The sequence below is a fragment of the Alosa pseudoharengus genome, unplaced genomic scaffold, assembly GCF_046254945.1.
Source record: "Alosa pseudoharengus isolate Yale_2024_CS ecotype anadromous, Long Island Sound unplaced genomic scaffold, YU_APseudo_1.1 YU_APseudo_1.1_scf_3, whole genome shotgun sequence".
Taxonomy (NCBI): Eukaryota; Metazoa; Chordata; class Actinopteri; order Clupeiformes; family Clupeidae; genus Alosa; species Alosa pseudoharengus.
Window position 1 is genome coordinate 24509646 of NW_027468718.1, and position 22451 is coordinate 24532096.

At 42.4% G+C, this 22451-nt stretch overlaps 1 protein-coding gene across 5 annotated transcripts; it reads left to right on the top strand.

Moving 5' to 3' along the window:
• Window positions 1-16817: 16817 nt before the first annotated feature.
• LOC143100467 (claudin-10-like) lies at window positions 16818-21301 on the top strand. 5 transcript variants are annotated; one of them, XM_076263672.1, is made up of 5 exons: window positions 16818-17031; window positions 20280-20441; window positions 20523-20604; window positions 20690-20794; window positions 21070-21301. In XM_076263672.1, the coding sequence occupies exons 1-5, from the start codon at window positions 16818-16820 to the stop codon at window positions 21221-21223; spliced, it is 717 nt and encodes a 238-aa protein (XP_076119787.1). In that variant the 3' UTR covers window positions 21224-21301. The 5 variants fall into 5 exon arrangements, with proteins under 5 accessions (XP_076119787.1, XP_076119789.1, XP_076119785.1 ...); XM_076263674.1 differs by lacking the exon at window positions 16818-17031 and adding an exon at window positions 18165-19015 and having other exon boundaries at window positions 20690-20800; window positions 21088-21301; XM_076263670.1 differs by lacking the exon at window positions 16818-17031 and adding an exon at window positions 18165-19015.
• Window positions 21302-22451: the final 1150 nt, after the last annotated feature.

Below are 22451 nucleotides of genomic sequence, written 5' to 3' on the forward strand. Positions count from 1 at the left end.
AAATTATGTTAACAGCAAATCATACTATGCGCCTACACACACAAGACCATGTGCTGTGGAGACGCTACCATGCGTATGTTCATGCGTAATTTGGTCATATCACATCTGGCACATGTTTTTCTTTTCTTGTAGTGGAGAACCTTTTATGTAAATGACCAATTACTGTCAAGGTGGTCGCTCACAGTTTGTCTTTACTAACTTAAGCGGTGAAAAAGAAAACATAGATCAGGCACAGGGGGTGGGCCATCAACCCAAGAGTTCACATCAGCAGAGGAGCTGGCCCTCCATTTAAATAAAGGGAGGCCGGTAATTGAAGGGATACAGGGGGGGGGGGGGGGGGGCAACCACTGACTCTGCCCCTCACAACGAAACTACCCCCTTCATCCGAGGTAATTCCAGTAAACTGTCATGCACATGCAAAGAACAATATATGAACATATACAGAACATATATATATATATAATATATATGACTGATATTGTCTTACAGTGTCTGGAAGCACGCTCATTCTTGTGGAGCCATTAGACGAGTACGTCGATCCAGTGAGTGATATGAAGATATTTGGTGAAATGGCTATCATGGAAATCATGACCATTGGCAAGCATGTCAATCATGCGAATTACACCTGACATTGTCCTAATGAAGACACTAGTTGTACATGTAGGCAGACTCCAAATGTTGGCAAAATGGCATACGCCTCTAATGCGAAATAATGCGATTACGCACTCTCCATCTATTGGTCACAGTGCGACAAACCACACTGATTTAGCGCAGCACCTTCCCCTCAGAAGTTGCCGATCTCAGATAATGTACTTCTTTTAGAATTGACTACATGGGCAACACTGAATTGCGTACAACTATCACCGACATGAAACAGGTTCATTGGCCACATTTTGTGATTGTAGCAGGTAGCTGGTACGTCTGCTATGGATAAGGAGACCGTGTCTGTGGACTCCGCAGGCCTCGAGGTAGCCTAATGTTCTGGAAATAGTAATAGTCCATAATGGGAACTTAAATTATGTGTTTGCTACTCATACAACATCTAACGTCTAACAGGACCCAGAGGCTGTACCACCAGAAAGGCCATCTAGCAACGTTGTGAGTATAAAAGGCCTACAATTGAACAACATTCATGGCAAAGTCCTGCATTGCTACAGTAATTAATAGGTTTCACAGAATTCACAAACCGTCAGGTGCCTGTACAGCACACACTTGCAGCGCCAGATCAAATTGGCGGAGGTACAGATTCAGTACCACAAAAGGAAGATAGTGGAGGTGGAGCTGGATATTGAAATAAAAAGGCGCACACTCCGAAAAATGGATTTGGAGGTCCATACTCGCCAAGACAAGTATGTGATGTGTTCCAAAAATCACTGTAAGCACTAAGCACTATGATAAGGTCGTAACTTTTTTTCTCCACCCCTCCACACTCCCCAAACACACACACACACACCTTCCACTCCCAACAGATGAAAGACAACGACAATCCACAATGTTGGAAATAAACAGATGAACGCATTTTGTGTGTTTTCTCCCTCTTTAATAACGATGCGGTAGGCCTAGCCTACTCAACCAACTGGGGAGCTTTGAGGACTTTGTAAGGATATGTTACAAAAGATAATTATTTCCTGTGAACTGTCAAAACTAACTGAATTAACTGAAGAAATTCACAACATAATGGTCTCTGACCAGTCGACCAGTGGCGTCATCGGGGAACAATGCAGCGTTGTCCCAGTCCCTCTCCACAATCATCCTAGGTGCCCGTTCCTTCCTGATGTTGGCAATGTTGTGCAGCACGGTGCAAGCTGTGATGTCACATGCCCTCTCTGGTGTTACCCTCAGGTAGTGGAGGCACTGGAAGCGTGACTTCAAAATCCCAAAAGACATTTCGATCTGTGCTCTGGTCTGGGCAAGGTTGTATGTGCGCTGAGCAGCAGTCTGGGGGTCTGCAAATGGTGTCAGCAGAAAGGGCTGACAGGCATATCCCTTATCCCCCAGCAACAACCCTGCAAATTCACCTAAAAAGACAAGATATCGCCTAAATGTAGCCCGAAATATATGCAAGCCACAATACCTGTTTAACAGCATAATGTAAAACATCTTATTCATGTTTCTACCTTGTGAGAGTCGTTGGTGAATTGGAGAGGCCCGAAAGACTCGCGAGTCATGGACCAATCCTGGCCACTTTGCCTCTACATTGCTGAAGCGACATTCAGCATCACAGATCATCTGATGCGGGAAGAATACATAAAGATGTGGCCAAGCAGAAATAAGTAATCTATAGTCTCTAATCTATAAGTCTTCGCTTACCTGAACATTAAGACTGTGAAAGGACTTTCGATTCACAAAATCCGCTTTGTTCTCAGATGGACGTTTTATCCGTATGTGGGTGCAGTCCAGTGCACCAACAACATTCGGGAAACCTGTAATGAGTCAGTCTGTGCTGTGACAATTGTAGTCGGCCTACCAGTTTTCAATATGTGGTTTTCTTATTACAGTGCATACCTGCAATTCTGTAGAATTCATCTTTGATGTGGCACAGTCGTCTATGGCCAGGGAACGTCAGGAAAATATGGCTGTAGCGCTTTAATGCCAAATACATTGCCCTGATGGATCGGCACACAGTGGCCTTACTGAGGTTTTCAGCATCCCCAATGGAATATAAAAACATGCCACTGGCTAAAAATCTCAGGCCAACACAGACCATTTGGGTCACAGTCAAGGCATGGCTCCGTCTGGTTCTGTGTGCTATTCTGGGACCCAGCAGACGACAGAGGTAGCGTATCCCATCAGCTGAAAATCTGTATCTTTCATATAGAAAGTCAGGGGTGTGCAGAGACCTTTGAAGGGGCTCAAATTTTAAAAAAGGGCACATGGAACAACATGTTCTTGTCTACACAGAGATCATAGTCTATAAGGCTACATCTTATTGATTAAATTCAAAGCTAATTTTAATAGCCTAGAAATCTAGACGCACCCTAGCGGCAGCAAATACTGTATGTTATTGCCTAGTCTGGCTTGTCAGGCTATAATTTTAATGTTTATCACAGTGAACTACCACCATTAGCAAGCTGGTGTCTTGCAGATTCACGTGCTGTGCGTGTGTCCACTGAGTGAAATGACGCGTAATGTAGCCTACTGTAAACAGAGAACGACGTGTGGAGTTGGGTTAGATAAACAACTACAGTAGCCTATGTCGTCGGCTTATGACGATTTAGAAAAGGTTTGCCTACTCTGTTTTATGAACTAGGTCTACTAACCTAAGCTACTATAACATAGTAACCTAAACAGAATATGTTATGAACGTTCAGCCTTAGATTTTCGAAGCTGCCAGGTTATTGAAATGGATGGACCATGACATGGTTAAAACGGGTTTGATAGCCTACTTCATTAAACATGAAACAACTTAAAACATTTTATTCTCTATCTCTAAGCTGAATACTATTGCATGTTCAGATAGGCTAACTGCCAAGTGCTCCCAACATAGACGGCTCCCAAACGTCTCCTGCAGCACTGCCTGCGTGCACCTTCTGAGAGTTCACTGAATGTATGACGTCACGGATTGGTGGCCGCAAGGTATTTTAATTAACACAGAAAATTTTTATTTTTGTACATTTCTAATTTCACAAACTATTAATGAGACATTTTAGCGAATATTCACGTTGGAACTAGCGGAAGAATTACAAATTTTAAAAAGTAAAAAACGGGTCTTGTCAAAAGGGCACTTGGACATCAAAGGGGCAAAAGGGCAGGTGCTAGACCCCCTGTAGCCCCCCTTCTCTGCACGTGGCTGTAGAAAGTCGTCGTGGAATGCAAGGCGGTCCGCTCTGTCTCTCTGAACACTCGTTCGTGTCGGAAGGCCCTTCTTAGCAGAAGGGCTTCTTCATCTACCACGTCGTCTAGGTCTGAACACTCGTTCGTGTCGGAAGGCCCTTCTTAGCAGACTACCACGTCGTCTAGGAAGGGACAAGCCATTGAAGAAGAAGAAAGACTCGTAGACCTATCACTTTATATAGTGCTGTCATCACTGACTTTATTGGAAACACCATTGGACGTGTTCGTCATTTCAAAAACGCACCCAATGTAGAAGCCTACGCGTCAATTATTTCAGATATCAACACATTTACAAAATGTAGTTACGGAACAATAATGGTATGAATATAGGAATTTATGTAATTAAACAACAGAAAAAGACACATGATATAAACATGTTTTAATGCAGGCTGTTACAAGTAAATCTCAACAGGCCTACTACTTATGAAAGCGCTCATCTCCTTGCACGGAATGACAGCTCAATGACAGCTTGGAGTGACGGCTCACTGAGCCAATAAGGGAGCAGAATTAACTAAGCTTGGCTGTTAGCCTGGTCGGGACCAGGCTAGGTGCAGAGAATAAATCCCCATGGTAACTTATGCGGTATGTCTTTCGTGAAACCAAGTCAAGGCTATTCATCCAGGATAACCAAAAATCCCAGCTTAATCCCTTATCTAGGTTTTGTGAAATACCCCTCTGAATCTGATGATGAAGGCGACTTCATTACATTGGAGAACATCCCTAATCTAGAGCTGACCTTAGCTAAAGATAATTACAACAAGGAAGAATCTCTCGGTCTGGCAGCAGAGGAGCTATACGCTATAACGCTGAGGAGAGATATCAGATGCTATTTCCACAGTTACATTTGACGGGGATAAAGTTTGTGTGTTAGAAACTTTATCCAATGCTACTAGCTAACGTAGGCCTACTGTCGTTAGCTATTGGCACCATAGGCTACTAGCCAAAACCCATTACAGATAGTTTCAGTGGGCAATTAATTTGAATAATGCGAGAATGTCTTGTTTTGACTGATGGCAGGGTGCCTTGCATTGTGTGTGCATTCAAATTAACAGGGTTTGCAAACGTGATATCATGTTTGTTTAGTTCGCGTTTTAGACTATTTTATCCATTGCTAAACCTGCTAAATCCATTGCCAACCTGGGGCCTGTACTACGAAGGGAGCTTAACCTACCCAGATGTAACCCAGGGTTACTTTGTTAAACCAGGGTTGACAAAACCTGGTTATCTTAAGTGGTGTTAATCGGTACTACGACGCTGATTATGAAGTTGATTTGTTGAGCCGGGGTTAACCTAATTGGAGTTTGTGCGCGTTCACATAAAAGGGGCGGGTTGCAGCGCAAGTCACCACTTTCAATGATGACGCGATCACCTTATTTTACGGATGAGGAATGCACAATTATTAGTTACTGTATGAGGAATTAAAACCCACTCTACGACAAAAATCAAATACGTCGGCAGTGAACAAAGCAAGGCTGTTGGCAACGTATTGCAGATCGGGTAGCCTAAATGCCTAAAAGTAAAGTTTTATTCCCACATGTTCTTCAAATATGTGTTATGGAGGATTAGTAGCTTGCGGAATGTCTGACATGAGTTAAAATAATTAAATAGCCTATTTTGAGTTCATAGAAAGGCCTACAGATGCAACCCAATTCAGAAGTGGGCATATAGATTACAGTAATAAGGATTATTGAATGTTTAAGTAGCCCCCATTGACTGATTTAGTGTATGCCTAATCCTGTGAACATTTCAGATGCAACCACATTGCCAAACGCACATGGCAACAGGTAAAAATGAAACACAAAAACATTATTCAGAATAGTAGGTTTATATAGTTATAGCTTGCATTAATATTTCTTAATTATGAAAACGACAAATGTAGGCCTAGCTTATACTTCACTTGGCCTCTGTTTTACAGCTAACAAGAAAAAGGTGTCTTTGAACACTACTGTAGGAGGAAAGGCACCAGAGTGTTTTACAGTAGCAGAGGAGTTGGCCATCGCAAATAATAGTGGAAGGCCGATTATGGAGGGGGTTGAGGGAGGCATTCTGGTGCTGTGGATGTGTAGCCTTTATGTGCAGGGTACAGTAATATGACATTCAATTCAACAAGTTTGTTAAAATGGTGATTTTTATTTATTAGGCCTACTGTAGGCTATGTCCGATTTATTTTCGGACATACAGTATTCTTGCATCACCGATTGAATACATGAATGTCCACGTACGGGCATTGCTATGAGACGTCTTTCTAGATCATCTGACAAAGATAACGAATTCCCTCGGCTGACAATCTATATCTTCATAGAGAATATCGTCCGGGTAGGCTATATATATTTTCTGGCGGTCTCTAAAACCCCTCACCCTGCGAAGAGAGTCCCTCGCGATTTGCGCTCCAATGTCGGATCATCCAGGTACGCCGACATGTCTCGGGAGAAATTGTTAGTGGAGGGGTGGTACTTATAAAGGGTGTGGTTAACGGAAACTTCGGGTTAACCAAGAACATAACCTGGTCGGAGCAGGTTTGAGATGCAGCGTAAATTGCCATGGCAGCATACCTCGGTTAAAACCTATCCACCTTTCGTAGTACGGGTTAATCGGGAAGTTACGCCACACGTGATCAAGTTACTCTCGAAGTTACCCAGATAAGCCAGTAACCCCGCTTCGTAGTACAGGCCCCTGGTGCCTTGCACTGGGTGTTCATTCAAAATAACATGGTTTGCAAACGTGATCTCATGTTTGTTTTAGACTACTTTCCATTGCTACTAGCTGGTTCTGTAACCCATTACAGATAGTTTCGATGGGTCATTAGCATGATGCACTGCAGGCTGACAGATCAGTGACCGTGACAGGGGGGGTAGGGTTGATCTTAATGTCATGCAAATGAGAACCATTGTGTTCCCCTCCCATGGCTTGAGGGAGAAAGTAGCCAAATTGAAAAGCCTGATTTCTCAGCTTGTAGCTTTGAGATGTGTACTTCTGGCTACAACTTATTCAAATACTAGATGTACCGCAGAGCGGTACAAAATATGACCGCCGCCCAGTCCAGCCCATTTTTTCCACAAAAATAAATCACGCTGAAAGGCCTATATGATTCTAACTGTCTCACTAAATTGCATTATCCACACTCAATTCTCACTGGTATCACAAGTACCAAAACATGATCAGTTCATAGATTTCACATGTAAAATTAATTTTATACAACCCCACCCCCATCTTGCCTGTTCATAATTCTGAGAAATTCTTGAATTGTGTGCATGTGTGCGTGTACATGTTTATGTTTATGGGTGTGTGTGTGTGCGTGCGTGCTTGTTTGTGCATGTGCATGCATGCGTACATATGTCTACTGTGTGAGTATGTGTCATACGTATGATTACTGTGAATGTATGTGTGTGCGTGTGTATCTGTTTATGCACATGTGTGCACATGGAATGGGTTAACATGACCCCTGGAGGCAAACATACAGAAAAAATTGGTCATCCTAGGCCCTACGGTTCTCAAGGTATTCACAGAAAAAACGATGGTTCCATGCTATCCATGTGAGGTTACATGCAAGTTTCGTGTACCCCGGTCTTTCACTGTCCCGGGAATCCTTGTTGGTATACGGTCACTAAATGTACACATAAATTATTTTATTGTAAGGCCCCCCATGAACGAAAGTTCACAAAAGCTTGGCATGCATTCGGAGGGTGTCATAATGATCCTACACTTTCAATTTTGTGCAGTTTTGACCATGTCAGCCAGAGATATTGTGATGAAAACACCTAATTTTTTGCTTTTTAATTTTTAACTAGGTGGCGCTATACATGAAATAAGTGGTAATGGGATAGGTTGACATGCCCCCTTAAGACCAACATACAAAAAAAAAAGGTGGACCTCCTAGGCCCTACGGTTCTCGAGATATTCACAGAAAACTGTCTCCAGCCACCTACAGGCCAGTTGGTGTATAGTAACATAAATTAATTTATTGTGTGGCCCCCCATGAACGGAATTCCACGAAACTTGGCGTGCATTCAGAGGGTGTCATAATGATCCTACACTTCCAATTTCGTGCAGTTTTGACTATGTTAGGTCACAGATACCTGCGATTACAACACCTCATTTTTACTTTTTTGTGTTTAACTAGGTGGCGCTATACATGAAATGAGTGGTTATGGAATGGGTTGACATGGCCCCTTGAGATCAACATACAAAAAAAAAAAAGGTCCTCCTAAACCTTACGGTTCTCGAGATATTCACAGAAAACTGTGTCTGCCCTACCCTCCTTTCGGGGGGTGCAGTCCAGCGGGGGGGCTACAGATCAAAACGAAAAACGATGGTTCCATGCTATCCATATGGGGTTACATGCCCACCAAGTTTCGTCTACCCCGGTCTTTCAGTGTCCCGGAAATCCTTGACGGAAATTTGGACATGCAAAAAAGAAAAAAAAATCTGACTAAACCTATATGACCGCCGCTTCGCTGCGCGGCGGTCATAATCAGATCTCCATGAGTGAGACATCATTGGATAGCTTTGAAACTACACTTTCAGAATCTGTGAATAACTCAAAATGTCTCTGGGGAGACATGACGGCTGGTTTTCCCACTCCTGGTCACATATGTATTTGTGAAATTGCATAATTTCAGCACATTTGAACAGCTATTCCAATGACAACCCCCATGTGAAACCCACATCGCATAAAATGGCTTTTTTTATTAGAACTCCTATGGCCTATTTCTCTCATTGCAGTTTTTATACACTAAAATTGGTCCCTATTGGTCAAGACTGATTTGTTGCAAACAATTCCACCGTATATGAATAGTTGAGTGTGTCCTCTTTCAATGACATCCCCCATGAGCAATTCCATCCAAGAAAATAGGCTTTTTTAATTTCAAAATCCACAAGCTATTATTCTGATGGGGGGCCAAGCAGTGAAGCTGCTAAGCATCATTACTGTTTCTACCTTTTCTTATTTGGGCCAGTAGCAAAGCCCAATTGTATATTTACGCTTTCCTATTATTCGGGACCAAGCAGTGTAGGCACCCATTGTGTTTGTACATTTTCCTATTATTGGGGGCCAAGCATCGAAACTGCAAGGCACCCACTGTGTTTATATGTTTTCACATCCTAAGAACACACAATAAATGTGGAGTCTTTTTACCACTGTGGGGGCGCTATAATCACAGGATGTAGGCTCATATATCAGCAATGCTTTCGCGTACCGAAACCAAACTTGGTATATGGACTTAGGACCCCATCCCGAGGACAATATATTTGGTGACCTTGGACCACTAGGAGGTACTAAAGTTACAGGAAATTAGCTCATATCTTGGCAATGCTTTCTCGTACCGAAACCAGACTTGGTTCATGGATTTGCCACAGCATAATGTTGGTGATGTTTGGCCACTAGGGATAGATTACATTAGACTCAACTTTATTGTCATTGTGCAGAGTACAAAGTCAACTAAATTCAGACACTGCTCTTGCTTGCTTGCCTGCCGGTTCACACCTCACCCCTCACTCAGTGCAACGTGCACCTCCACCATCAAAGGCTAATGCACTCCTCCCCCACAATGTGATCATGAACAATGCGACTACACTAACGCTGTTCACCAGCCACCAGTCTACAGCCACCAAATACCCCTCATCCCCCCTCCTCTGGACAAGGGGAAGTGCTATGAGTAGGCTATCATGTTTCTTGTCTTCTCCAGTGCTTTTAACACCATCCAACCCCTCAGACTGGGTGAAAAACTCCTGCAGATGATTGTGGGTGCTGACCTGGTATCCTGGATTGCAGACTACCTGATAGAGCGGCCACAATTCGTCAGACTGAAGAACTGCCTCTCCGACACTGTGATCAACAGCACTGGAGCTCCACAGGGAGCAGTGCTCTCTCCAGTCCTGTTCAACCTGTACATGTCTGACTTCTGCTACAACACAGCCACATGCAGAAATTTTCGATACAGCAATTGTGGGGTGTATCAGGGATGGGCAGGAGGAGGAATACAGGAGCCTGGTGAAGGACTTTGTGCAATGTCTGTAGGTCTAAGGGCTTCTACATACTCGACGCACCCAACCGGTAGCGCGACACCGTGACGTCAAAATGACGTAGATCTTGCTCGCGCGCCAGGATTTTAGCCAGGTAGCGCACCACTCATTTTTTTTCAGACGAGGGCAAAAAATATTCAGTTCGAGGGCAAGCGAGAGTTGCAGTGTTTTGTTACAGTCGTGAATTTGTAATAGTTTGCTGGATAAGTTAACAAAGTTACCAGCGAGAGTTGCAACACATGGAATTAAGAGGAAAGAATAGAAACAATTTATTTTCAAACAAAGGATATCTATTAAGGCCTGAACAAAATCTCTTTCCACTTCAGGAAATTACACAAACTCAGCCAGCTGCTAGCTAGCTAGCCAGCTAACTAAACTGTTTAAATTATTAAAATTTCCCTCGGGATGACTAAAGTATCTATCTATATATCCATCTATCTATCTACCTGTGCGCACACCTTGGAAACTAGATGATAATGATGGTGGTAGTTGTACCATCACAGAGGCTAGCTAATAGCAGAGCCCATTTACATTCTCTGCTACTATTGTTTCTTAATGCAGCTTCTTCTGCTGTGTAACGTAGTTAGCGTTAAGCTTTTCACAACAGCGACACCTCTGTTCAGGAGAATATTGCAACTAGTGTCGTGACCACGACACGCGAGTATAAATGGTTACGGCGCTTCTGTGACGTCACATTGCCGCGCTACCGGTCGGGTGCGTCGAGTATGTGGGCCGTTTAAGCCCGCTCTGCTCCCAGTTACCATTGAGGGGGTCAATGTGGAGGTGGTAAGCACTTACAAGTATCTGGGGATACAGCTGGACAATATACTGGACTGGTCAGTCAACACTGAAGCACTCTACAAGAAAGGGCAGAGCAGGCTGTACTTCCTGAGGAGGCTGTGGTCCTTCAATGTCTGCAGCAAGCTCCTCTGGATGTTTTACCAGTCTATTGTTGCCAGTGTCCTCTTCTCTGCTGTGGTAAGGGAAGGGAATTAGGGAAGCTGGCTCTGTCATGGGAGCTGAACTGGAGTGCATCACTTCAATATCAGACAACAGGACCCTGAACAAACTAATGAACATTTTGGACAATGACTGTCATCCACTCCACAGTACTATCATAAAGCAGAAGGGCCTGCTTATCCAGGACCAAGGATGCAGAGGACAAGAAGGGTGTGCGATATATGAGTGGAATGGTCAGATAAGATAATTTCTTATGTTTGAGGTCCACACAATGGGGGGGCCTTACACAAAGGGAGTTGTGTTGTCCAGCATCTTCCACACCTCCCAAATGTGTTGCATCTTCCTTACCATGTCCCTCTTATAGGTGTACAGAGTATATGGAGAGCTATCCATTCCTTCCACATTGTGTCTTTGTTTAGTTCACACACAATTGTTGTTCAAACTTTGGAAACTGAAATCTTTTTATTTTTTGGAAACCTAAATGAGTGTCAGACCTCCTTTTTATGTTGCAGTGTCACCATACCTTCCTCCCAGTCTTTTTTGCATTTGTTCCTGTTCTTGTTTTAAACACACATTGAAAACTTAATAAAAAAAATCTATTGAAAACCTAACATGTATCAGTCATCCTTTTCATGCTGTAGTCTCACCAGCCAGCTGAAATATAAGTTATAAGTATTTTATTGAAACAGTGGGTGCCTTCTTCTTCTTGCAGTATTGATCAAACCTTTCACATTTAAGTTGTTGTTGATTCTTATTTAGCCTATGTGTTTTTGACATGTTTATGGCTAGTCTTAAAATGTTAGCTGTGTGGTGGCCACCTTTATGCTATTTCTTTAAAAGATCTGAACAGATTTAATGCATTGATCAAAGTTTTAACATTTAAGCGGTTAGGCTACTGAATGCTATTCATATATTTATATATTTGATAGACGTTTATTGCTAGTTAACAATGATCAAAGTTGTGTGGTAGATTGGGGGGGGGCACCTTCATCTTCATCTCACCAAACGAACTGAAAAGGACACTGGATCTAATGTCCACACACAAAAAGGATACAAAATACATAGCCTACGTTTTGACAATGTAAGTAAAGTACTGTATATGTAGCGTGATACAGGCAAATGTAGGAATCCAATAACAGCTTATGTCCAGCAAGGAAACAAACGTTCAATGTTAGAACTACCAAAGAACATGTTTTAGATTGATGTTGCAGACCAATTATACTCGCAATATATAATTGACACTATAATGTAAGCATGCTAACACGTAATAACACTTGTTTTTGGTTTGTTGTAATGTTTCCCGTTCAATAACGCACTCGCTGCTGTCTATCCCATTGAAATAACACGACACGCAAAGAGCTGTTTTGAACTGTTGAAGCGTGCGTGAACCACGTGACCGCGTGTCGGCGACTTCAAAGAGTGTCGTAACTCTTTTTCTATGGCTCTGGGCCAATCTTTCCATTGTTGTTTCAAAGATTACCGCTTGACTGATTTCAAATAAGGCCCTTCACAAAGCAGTAGGCCTAGGGGTATTCACTAAGCTCACATGTTCAGATGAAAAGAGAAACTAAGTTGGATGTTCTGCCTGCACAAACAATAAAATATCTGGCAGTGGATTTGTAATATATGGTGGCGCATTGCATTCACATCACAAAACTATCTCGTAATTATGAGAGAACTAGATGTACCGCAGAGCGGTACAAAATATGACCGCCGCCCAGTCCAGCACATGTTTTCCACAAAAATAAGTCACGCTGAAAGGCATATTTCTAACTGTTTCACTGAATTGCATTATGCACACTCAATTCTCACTGGTATCTGCTAGACAACAAGTACCAAAACGTGATTAGTTCATAGATTTCACATGTAAAATACATTTTATTCAACCCTACCCCCATCTTGCCTGTTCATAATTCTGAGAAATTCTTGAATTGTGTGCATGTGTGCGTGTACATGTTTATGTTTATGTGTGTGTGGGTGGGTGTGTGTGCGTGCATGTGCATGTGCTTGTGTGTTTGCCTGTTTATGTGCCTGTGTGTGTGCATGTGCATGCATGAGTATATATGTCTACTGTGTGAGTATGTGTCATACGTAGGATTACTGTGAATGTATGTGTGTGCGTGTGTATCTGTTTATGCACATGTGTGCATATGGAATGGGTTTACATGACCCCTGGAGGCAAACATACGCAGAAAAATTGGTCATCCTAGGCCCTACGGTTCTCAAGATATTCACAGAAAACTGTGTCTGCCCAACCCTCCTTCCGGGGGGTCCAGTCCAGCGGGGGGGGGGGGGGGGGGGGGGGGGCTACAGATCAAAACGAAAAACGATGGTTCCATGCTATCCATGTGGGGTTTCATGCCCACCAAGTTCCGTGTACCCCGGTCTTTCAGTGTCCCAGGAATCCTTGTTGGTGTACGGTCACTAAATGTACACATAAATTATTTTATTGTAAGGCCCCCCATGAACGAAAGTCCACAAAACTTGGCATGCATTCGGAGGGTGTCATAATGATCCTACACTTTCAATTTCGTGCAGTTTTGACCATGTCAGCCAGAGATATTGTGATGAAAACACCTAATGTTTTGCTTTTTAATTTTTACTTTAGTGTGCCACTCAACTGGGCCCCATCTTCATTCCAGCTGTTCCTCAGCACCAGTTTTGTCCCTCAGGCCTGGAAAATGGCGACCATTATCCCAGTTCCTAAAACAACACGCCCCAAGTCACTTAATGACTTCAGACCCATTGCCCTCACCTCTTTATTATGCAAGTGCTTGGAGCGTCTAGTGTGCAGAGAACTAAAACTGCAAACGTCTGAGCATATGGACCCCATGCAGTTTGCTTATAAAGCTGATCGAAGTGTGGAGGATGCCACTCTCACTCTTCTAGAAAAAATTCACAGTCACCTAGACAAGGCCAAAACATTCACCCGTGTACTTTTTATGGACTTCTCCTCTGCATTCAATACTTTTCAGCCCCATCTTCTGCTGAGACGCCTAAGTGCCCTGAAGGTCAGCCATAGTCTCATTCTATGGATTAGGGAGTCTCTGAGGGAAAGGCCCCAGCGTGTCCGTATGAACAATACCATCTCTGACTGTCTTGTCCTAAACACCGGTGTCCCACAAGGGTGTGTCTTGTCCCCCCTTCTGTTCTCCATATATACCAATGAGGTCAATTACAACAACAATGACTATACATCTAATCAAATATGCAGATGACATGGCCCTTGTGGCCTGCCTACAGGATGCCAACAGCCCTTCCTACTTTCAACACATCAACCATCTTGTCACCTGGTTTGACAGCATCTACCTTGATCTAAAAGTCAGCAAGACCAAGGAACTGGGCTTTGGAGGAAAGAGGGGAGCAGGCAACAGAGGACCTAACTTCATGCCCATCAACATGAAGGGGAAGGATGTGGAACAGGTCAGCAACTTTAAATATCTTGGGACAATTATAGATGAAGATCTTACATTCCAACCTAATGCAGACTACATCTTTAAAAAGGCAAGACAGCGTCTCTCCCTCCTCAGGAAACTGCGAAGCTTTACCACCAGCAAGCACACCCTGACCATGGTGTACAGATCACTCACTGAGAGTGTTCAACATCACCTCCTGGTATGGGAACCTCTCAGTGAAACATAGGAACAAGCTGGCTCAGGTGGTAAACCAAGCCAGCAAAATTACAGGAGAAGAGCAGTTACAACTCCACACTCTATACAGCCGTTCGATAACACAAAAGGCCATCCAGGTCTTCAATGACCCCACCCAACCCCTTCATCCATCCTTTCAGCTACTGCCATCTGGCAGAAGACTGATGGTCCCAATGGCCAGGAAAAATGGGTACAAAAAGTCATTTGTTCCCTCTGCTGTGTCTATCCTGAACCAAGGCATACTAAAATAACTCCCCCCTCCACTTACTCATGCACCACCCAGTCAGGGTGATGATGAGAAGGATCAGTAACGAGAACTGCACTAGTATTTATTCATTTATGTTTTTTTAACCATTTATGTAACTACAATTTAACTAATATATTGTCTGTTGCTGTGTGTTTTTATGTCGCCAGAGTGCCATCTATCTATCTATCTATCTATCTTTAACTAGGTGGCGCTATACATGAAATAAGTGGTAATGGGATAGGTTGACATGCCCCCTTAAGACCAACATACAAAAAAAAAAGGTGGACCTCCTAGGCCCTACGGTTCTCGAGATATTCACAGAAAACTGTCTCCGGCCACCTACAGGCCAGTTGGTGTATAGTAACATAAATTAATTTATTGTGTGGCCCCCCATGAACGGAATTCCACGAAACTTGGCGTGCATTCAGAGGGTGTCATAATGATCCTACACTTCCAATTTCGTGCAGTTTTGACTATGTTAGGTCACAGATACCTGCGATTACAACACCTTATTTTTACTTTTTTGTGTTTAACTAGGTGGCGCTATACATGAAATGAGTGGTTATGGAATGGGCTGACATGGCCCTTTGAGATCAACATACCAAAAAAAAAATGGTCCTCCTAAACCCTACGGTTCTCGAGATATTCACAGAAAACTGTGTCTGCCCTACCCTCCTTTCCCAGTCCAGCAGGGGGGCTACAGATCAAAACGAAAAACGATGGTTCCATGCTATCCATGTGGGGTTACATGCCCACCAAGTTTCGTGTACCCCGGTCTTACAGTGTCCCGGGAATCCTTGACGGAAATTTGGACATGCGAAAAAAAAATAACAAATCTGATTAAACCTATGACCGTCGCTTCGCTGCACGGTGGTCATAATTATCTCATAATTACGAGATAACCTGATTATTTTTTGTGTGATGTGAATGCAATGCGCCACCGTAGTAAGATAGCCTTACCTGACGACAAATAGCATTACCAGATCACCAGCAGAAGAGCATCTCAGCACAGTTCATCTATCCACTTTTTTTACAAACATGTATTTATTTGTTTGTCTGTTAATTAATCTGTATCTGTGTCAGTGTCTACCTGTCTAACCCTTTGCTGTCTATTGCCAATAAGAGTATCTATAGGCTAAATATATTATTGTGTGGCTGTTATGTGTAACAGTAGACTTAGTGGGTAAAAAGCAGCAGGGTCAGTGTCGAGCTACCACACGCACCATGTTCATTTGTGTTCCTATAGTCCCAGTCAAAACTGACCTGGAGACAGGTGGTCTAGTTTGTTGCCAAGCTTGCACGGCTTCTGGCATAGATGGGATGAAATCTGACTACATTTATTTTTGTTTTATTTATTTTTAGTCGATCACAGTCATTCATGTAGGCTTATGCATTTAACAGATGTCATAGCCTATCACTGAATATTTATATATAATCAACACTGAAATATTTCTGTGGGACAACTGTTTTGATGAACTCAGATATCTTAGCTTAGGCTGTTCTCATTTATTAGCTGAATGAGTTGATTGAGCAAGTTTGTGTTGAGTTGGTGTAATCTGCATGAACTGTGTAGAGTGCTTAAACAGATCTTAGAAAAGCTGTTTTGTAACATTTATAGATATTTCAACAAAAATATGTATTCCTAAAATACAGCAGCAAACCTACAGACATCAGTTGGCAAAAGTGTGACAACAATGGAAGAGATCCCTTGACCTGTCTACAAGAATATCTCCCAGTGAACTTTGTCACATCTCTTTTAAAGATGACCCATTAGTGTGGAAGATGTTAATGTAAGACTTGACCTCATTCAGCAGATGAACTTGAACATCTACAAAATGAGAAAAACGACAAACAGAAAAAGCAATCTGAAAAAATATACTTCCCATCTTAATACCTAACTGTTAGTTGACTCCTCTTACTTTTTCACCTCTAAACATCCCTCCCCTCAGCAAATGGAGCACAGCGAGATGTCTTGCGTGTAAATCATCTGTGTAACACATGTCTCCAGTGTAATTTGGTTGCCTGGGGCATTTTTATCTCTTTTTATCTGACTTCAAGATCTTTCTTACCTAATTTTAGCCTTCTGAAGTCTCCCTGCTAGCAGAATGTCAAGTAGGCAGATCTGTGCTTTGCTGGCTGGACTGGTGGGACTGGGCGCCATCATTGGCGCGACCATCTCCAACGAATGGAAGAGCACCAGCCGGGCCTCCTCGGTCATCACGGCCACCTGGGTGTTCCAGGGCTTGTGGATGAGCTGCGGTGGGAATGCCATCGGAGCCGTGCACTGCAGGCCTCACCTCACCATCTTCAAACTGGCGGGTAAGGCACACACCTGCACTCATGTCACGACTCCAAGAGAAACATGCTGGGGGATTGTGTACAGGATTTATTTTGAAAACATACAAATATACATGTGTAAACTGTGAGAAATAAAACTAGATTAAATTTACATTGCTGAAGTTGTTCAGTAGCGGTCAATGTTGTCAGTGCGGCCAAATTTGTGCTGCCAGGAAATTGAGGCTTGTATGGGGATCATGATGTTGATTATATAAGAATGTCATTGTCCCTGTGATTTATTGGTCAAATCTGATTCTTTATGATTACAATTTGTATTGTAAGGATCAAGCTTCCAATATATTTCAGTGTGTTGATTTGAGTTGTGACTGTGCACAATAATACCCTAAGCAAGTAACTGACACTGTTATTAATTGGGTGTAAAAAGGATTATTACATCATCTATGTGCTTTGATACATACAACCAAAGAAAAAAACATTACAAAGAAAATGTATCTGAAATGGAAAACTGCTATCATAAAATGTCTGAATGTTCATACAACCTGAAGGACGTCACAGTGTTTTCTGAAGTGTCTGTAAATATAGAACATATTTAGCCAATATGTAACCCCCTTTAGGAAACATTTAACAACCAAAGGAACAGAAAAGGGCGGGGAGATGACGGTGTATGAAACAACATTTAACCAATAACCAGAAGGTTATTAACCTTTAATTATTTGCAAATGCTCAGTGTAATCATACAAAAACTCTAGACTGTTCATGCCACCTTCATGTGAAACTGTATGGACATTATATGTGTTAACAGTTTCTCAACTGATTAGCTGAAGTGTCACAACAAGTCCTGTCAACAGTAACAGCTTCTGCACATACCATTTACATGTTTTGAATTTGTGTGTTTCTCACATGTGGAACACTTTGAACCCCCTAAACAAGCGAATATGGCAAAATATTGAAAGCATTAACTCTCTTCCCTTCTCATCACACCCCCATGTGGCGATATATCAGTGATATTAAATGTAACCACTAGATGGGTCTCTAACTCATTGAATACAGACTCTAAGTAAACATCATACATTGGCACTAAAGAGTTGTACATGAAAAAAACAAAACCTCAGAGTGAATTTATTATTTTTATTTTGTTGCTGGTTAAAGGTTTTTTTTCAACCCATCTGTTCAAGTGGAGCCATCACGTTCTAGTGCATTTTAGAGCTCCATTTTCTCAATCGTGGGGTATTGAAGATCCATCATCGCCTTTTAACATTACTCAGGAGACAACATGAGCAGTTTAGTGATAAATAGTTAATAAGTGACTACATTCATGTTATTTTTAACACTCCTTCCTGAATATGGCCGTCATGTCTGACCTTCCCAGGACTTTTCCCTTTAAACACAAAAGTTATTTGTGCCACAGTGCACCCCAAACATGTCAAGGATAGAAACACCAAGTATCTTACCACAGACTCCAGGATAATGACTACCTTTTGTCTGAATGATGTGATCTCTTCCTTGGTCTCTTATCCATGTGCCATCAAGCCCTCTCTGCTTTGTGACACAGGATGACGTCATGATTGCAATACCACAGGGGGTGGTGGGAATTACTCAACAGGTGATGACCATATCCCTCCCTCAGAGTGTCACTCAGTGTGGAGTATATTAACCAAGCACTGCACAATGCCCGGTTGACCAGGACTACGTTTACGCCACACCAGGGTAGCTCTCCTGGGCAGACTCACCCACACACCAACCAACTTTTCAGTAGATCTTGATCAGTTCATCTTTGCGGTGATCATGAGCAACATGGTGACAGAGATTGTTGCCTTCATGCTGAGCACATCAGGCTGGGTCCTCGTCTCCTCCACCTTACCCACAGACTACTGGAAGGTCTCCTCTCTTGACGGCACCGTCATCACCACGGCTACCTACTGGTCAAATCTGTGGAAGACATGCGTTACAGATTCCACTGGAGTCTCCAACTGCAAGGACTTCCCTTCAATGTTGGCGCTGGATGGTCTGCTGCCTTTTTCTCAATCATATTTCATCTCATCATATATTTCAATTTCTCTGATCTTTAAAGTGCAATAACTCAAGGACATTATTGTTAACCATCAGTATACACTGTAGGAACTGAAGGGACATAACTTTGGATATGCATTGCATGAACATAAATCTTCTCTTCATTCTGTAAAAGTAAAATTGCAATAATCCAAAGGAATGTTGTTAATGTTCAGTTGGAGACCCTATAGTATAGAAATATATGCTGTTTGTGAGACTCCATGGTCACAGCAAATGCCAGAGGGTCTTAGATGGTTTTGATCATTTTAATTAGTCTATGTGTGACCCTTTTTTAAATCTCAGGCAACTTTCTATATTTGTAGGGAATATCAACATTTTTATTTGTCTATAATTTTCCAGTGTAGTTCTTCAATCTGCTTACAAGACAATATCCGAAACATTATTGGCGACAAGAAATATAACTATGTGCAGATGGGCAAACCGTTTTTAGATGGCTGAGCACAGCCCCAGTTCCTTGATAGGGATCAGTGGTTGCATCCCTCCACACCAGATTTCCAGGACTCATCTCTTCTGAGAATGTCTTGAATATTTTCCAGGGCTATTACAACAGGTGCAATGTGAAGTGCTCAGCAAGCTGACACGTTTGCCCTCTAGGATGTAAATGTTTAGCTTCACTTCACACAGCTAATGGTTCTAAATTTGATTTACTATGAGCCTGAGGCTATGTTATCTATGGTTCACTTGTTTTAAGGTGCCACCAAGCTAATTTTCTTATCAATAAATCACGGCTTGGGGACACTGCTTTATGTTGAGTGAAAATTCATTCACCTGACATGATTAGTTGGTTTCTGAACTCAAAATATGGTAGCGTTTATATATGTATAGGTGGTGGTATAGCTGACCTCCACTTTAGCACTGCTAGCATTATCTCAGCTCTCTCTCTCTCAAATGAAACATGAATATGATGTATTCAAACATGTTTCAGTTATTTTCACGTTGTCGTTATCATGGAACATTATAACAAAGATCCTTGATTACTGTTCTCTGCTTCAACCCTCTCTGATTATAATAATGGTTTGCTCATGTCTCTTAGAATAGCCACGATATAAATAATCATTGTCATAATGTAAAATAAGTTGTTCACTGATATAAATATTTCACTGATCTTGTACATTGAGGTATGCCTGCTTAATTATTTGTCTTGATAGTGAACACCATGAACATCGTGTAAAGAACATTATGTGTCTCCTGTTGGACAGGTTACATCCAAGCGTGCCGGGGACTGATGATCTCTTCTATCTGTCTGGGTTTCTTTGGCTCCGTCTTTGCTCTGATTGGTATGAAATGCACCCGCATTGGTGGAACTGACCAGGTCAAGGCCCGGATAGCCTTCTTTGCAGGATTCAATTTTATACTCGCTGGTAATTACATAACCAAACACCTCACTGACACATTTTTTTTTGCTTGGTCTTGTTTGTAAGAGGTGTTTCATTTCTCTACAGGTCTGTGTTCTTTGACTGCATGCTCACTGTATGCACACAAGATAACTTCAGAGTTTTTTGACCCTATGTATATCGCACAAAAGTGAGTGATCTTTTCTTAGGTCACAGAACCATGCCTTTTTAAATCTTGATATTCATAAAGCAATAACAGCATTATCCCAAACCAGGTATGAGCTTGGTGCTGCCCTGTTCATTGGCTGGGGTGGTTCTGCACTGTGTATTTTAGGAGGAGTGGTGCTTTGCTTCTCTCTGTCTGATGGGCTCAGCAAGAGGTCAGTGTACATATCATCCAATGACTTCACACCTTTAAATGAACCTGCAACCATCATCTGCTCACATACAGCATCTGCTCTCTGTCCATGAAATTACAAAACCTTACACTCAGTTACACAACATGACAGTGCCATTACAAGCATGCATAATGATTAACCATGTGTCTTCAAGCTTATGCCCATATGCCATGCTATTACCTGTATTCATGCTCACAGGCCAAATATTCACATTTACAATAATGACCAACACCACACCCTGCTGTCATCCTCTGCAGTTCGAGTCATTCTGGGAGGGTGTACGGCTACAACGGAGCCACCTCCATCATGTCCGCTCGCACTGTGGACCACAGACACCCCGTCAACTACAGGAGACCACCACCAGATTACAGCACCAGCTCTCAGCAGTTTGATAAGAACGCCTACGTATGAGATGAGCTGAGATGAAGTCCGGCCTTCAGAAAGGAAGAGAGGAACTTAAAAGTTCGATTCTGCTGTGACTCCCATGAGATTCTGTTCTATTTAAATCTGTGAGTTTTTTGTATACAGTTTTTACAATAATTAATTAAGTCCTAATATTACATTTTTAGCGTCAACATCAACATTTTAGCATCATAATTGCATCAACAAGCACATTGATTGTGCAGACTGCAGAGTATTGCACCAAGCTATCTTCTTTTTATTTAAATGTTTTGTTTTTATTTATGGATTTTGTATAATAGTATAATCTATAGTATCATCTAGCCTGAGGCTTTAAGATACCATGCAAAGCATGTAGTTGGATCAATAAAAGATGACATTTGAAGGTAAAATATTCTGCACTTTTAGCAAAATGCCTATAGATGGCAGTGACAGCATATTCACTAGAGGGTGACAATTTTCCGGGACTCCCGCGGGTCACGGGATTCCCGCGGGTTTCCCGCAGTACAGGAGTAAATTTCACTGTTGGTAACGTGATTGGGACGGGACAGGAAATAATAAACGGGAGCTGGCGGGAAGCCAGAGATTAACTTAAAAAAATTACGGTGCAATGCAGTGAGTGCGCCCAAAGACGTGAGGCATTTCGTTTTAGAAAAGAGAACCAATTACAACCCACAATACTGTGGTGAGCGCTCGCGGAAAGATGCAAGTGATCAGATTATCTTAATTTACAACCCTTGCGTCCCTTACACCGCACAACCACAAGGTGTACTGTATTTATTTAGAATCAGACATGAACACTCAATATTAGAATACTGGCCAGACATAGCCAAACACACTAAGATACTCAGTCGTGGTGGTTAAAGTATTAGTAAAAGTTAACATGAACTTGACACTATTATCAGTCACACACACACTGGAAACCACAGAAGGCAAGTGAACATGCACATAACAACACTAAAACATGACTTTTATCTTAACCATAAACAGTCCCATGAGCCTTTGTGCTAACTAGCTCAACTAGAGTGATGTCTCCCTCCTCTGGTCGCTACATAGCCCCCACCTGAGGGGTCAGCCGTCCTTGGAGACCCCATCACTCAATACAAAGTCCCTCAAATGTCCAGGCTGTCTCCGCTGTCGAGCAGGCCGTCTGGGGCTCACAGGAGGTACAACAGGAGGAGAGTAGTCCATGAGCCACAGGGGGTTGTCACTACCACTTGGGGGGGCAAATTCTCACTAT

Coding starts and splice junctions, on each gene's coding strand:
- LOC143100467 (XM_076263670.1), top strand. CDS start 18,796: ATGAGCAACATGGTGACAGAGATTGTTGCCTTCATGCTGAGCACATCA. Junction 20,605..20,689: donor CCTATGTATATCGCACAAAA/GTGAGTGATCTT, acceptor ATCCCAAACCAG/GTATGAGCTTGGTGCTGCCC. Junction 20,795..21,069: donor TCTGATGGGCTCAGCAAGAG/GTCAGTGTACAT, acceptor CATCCTCTGCAG/TTCGAGTCATTCTGGGAGGG.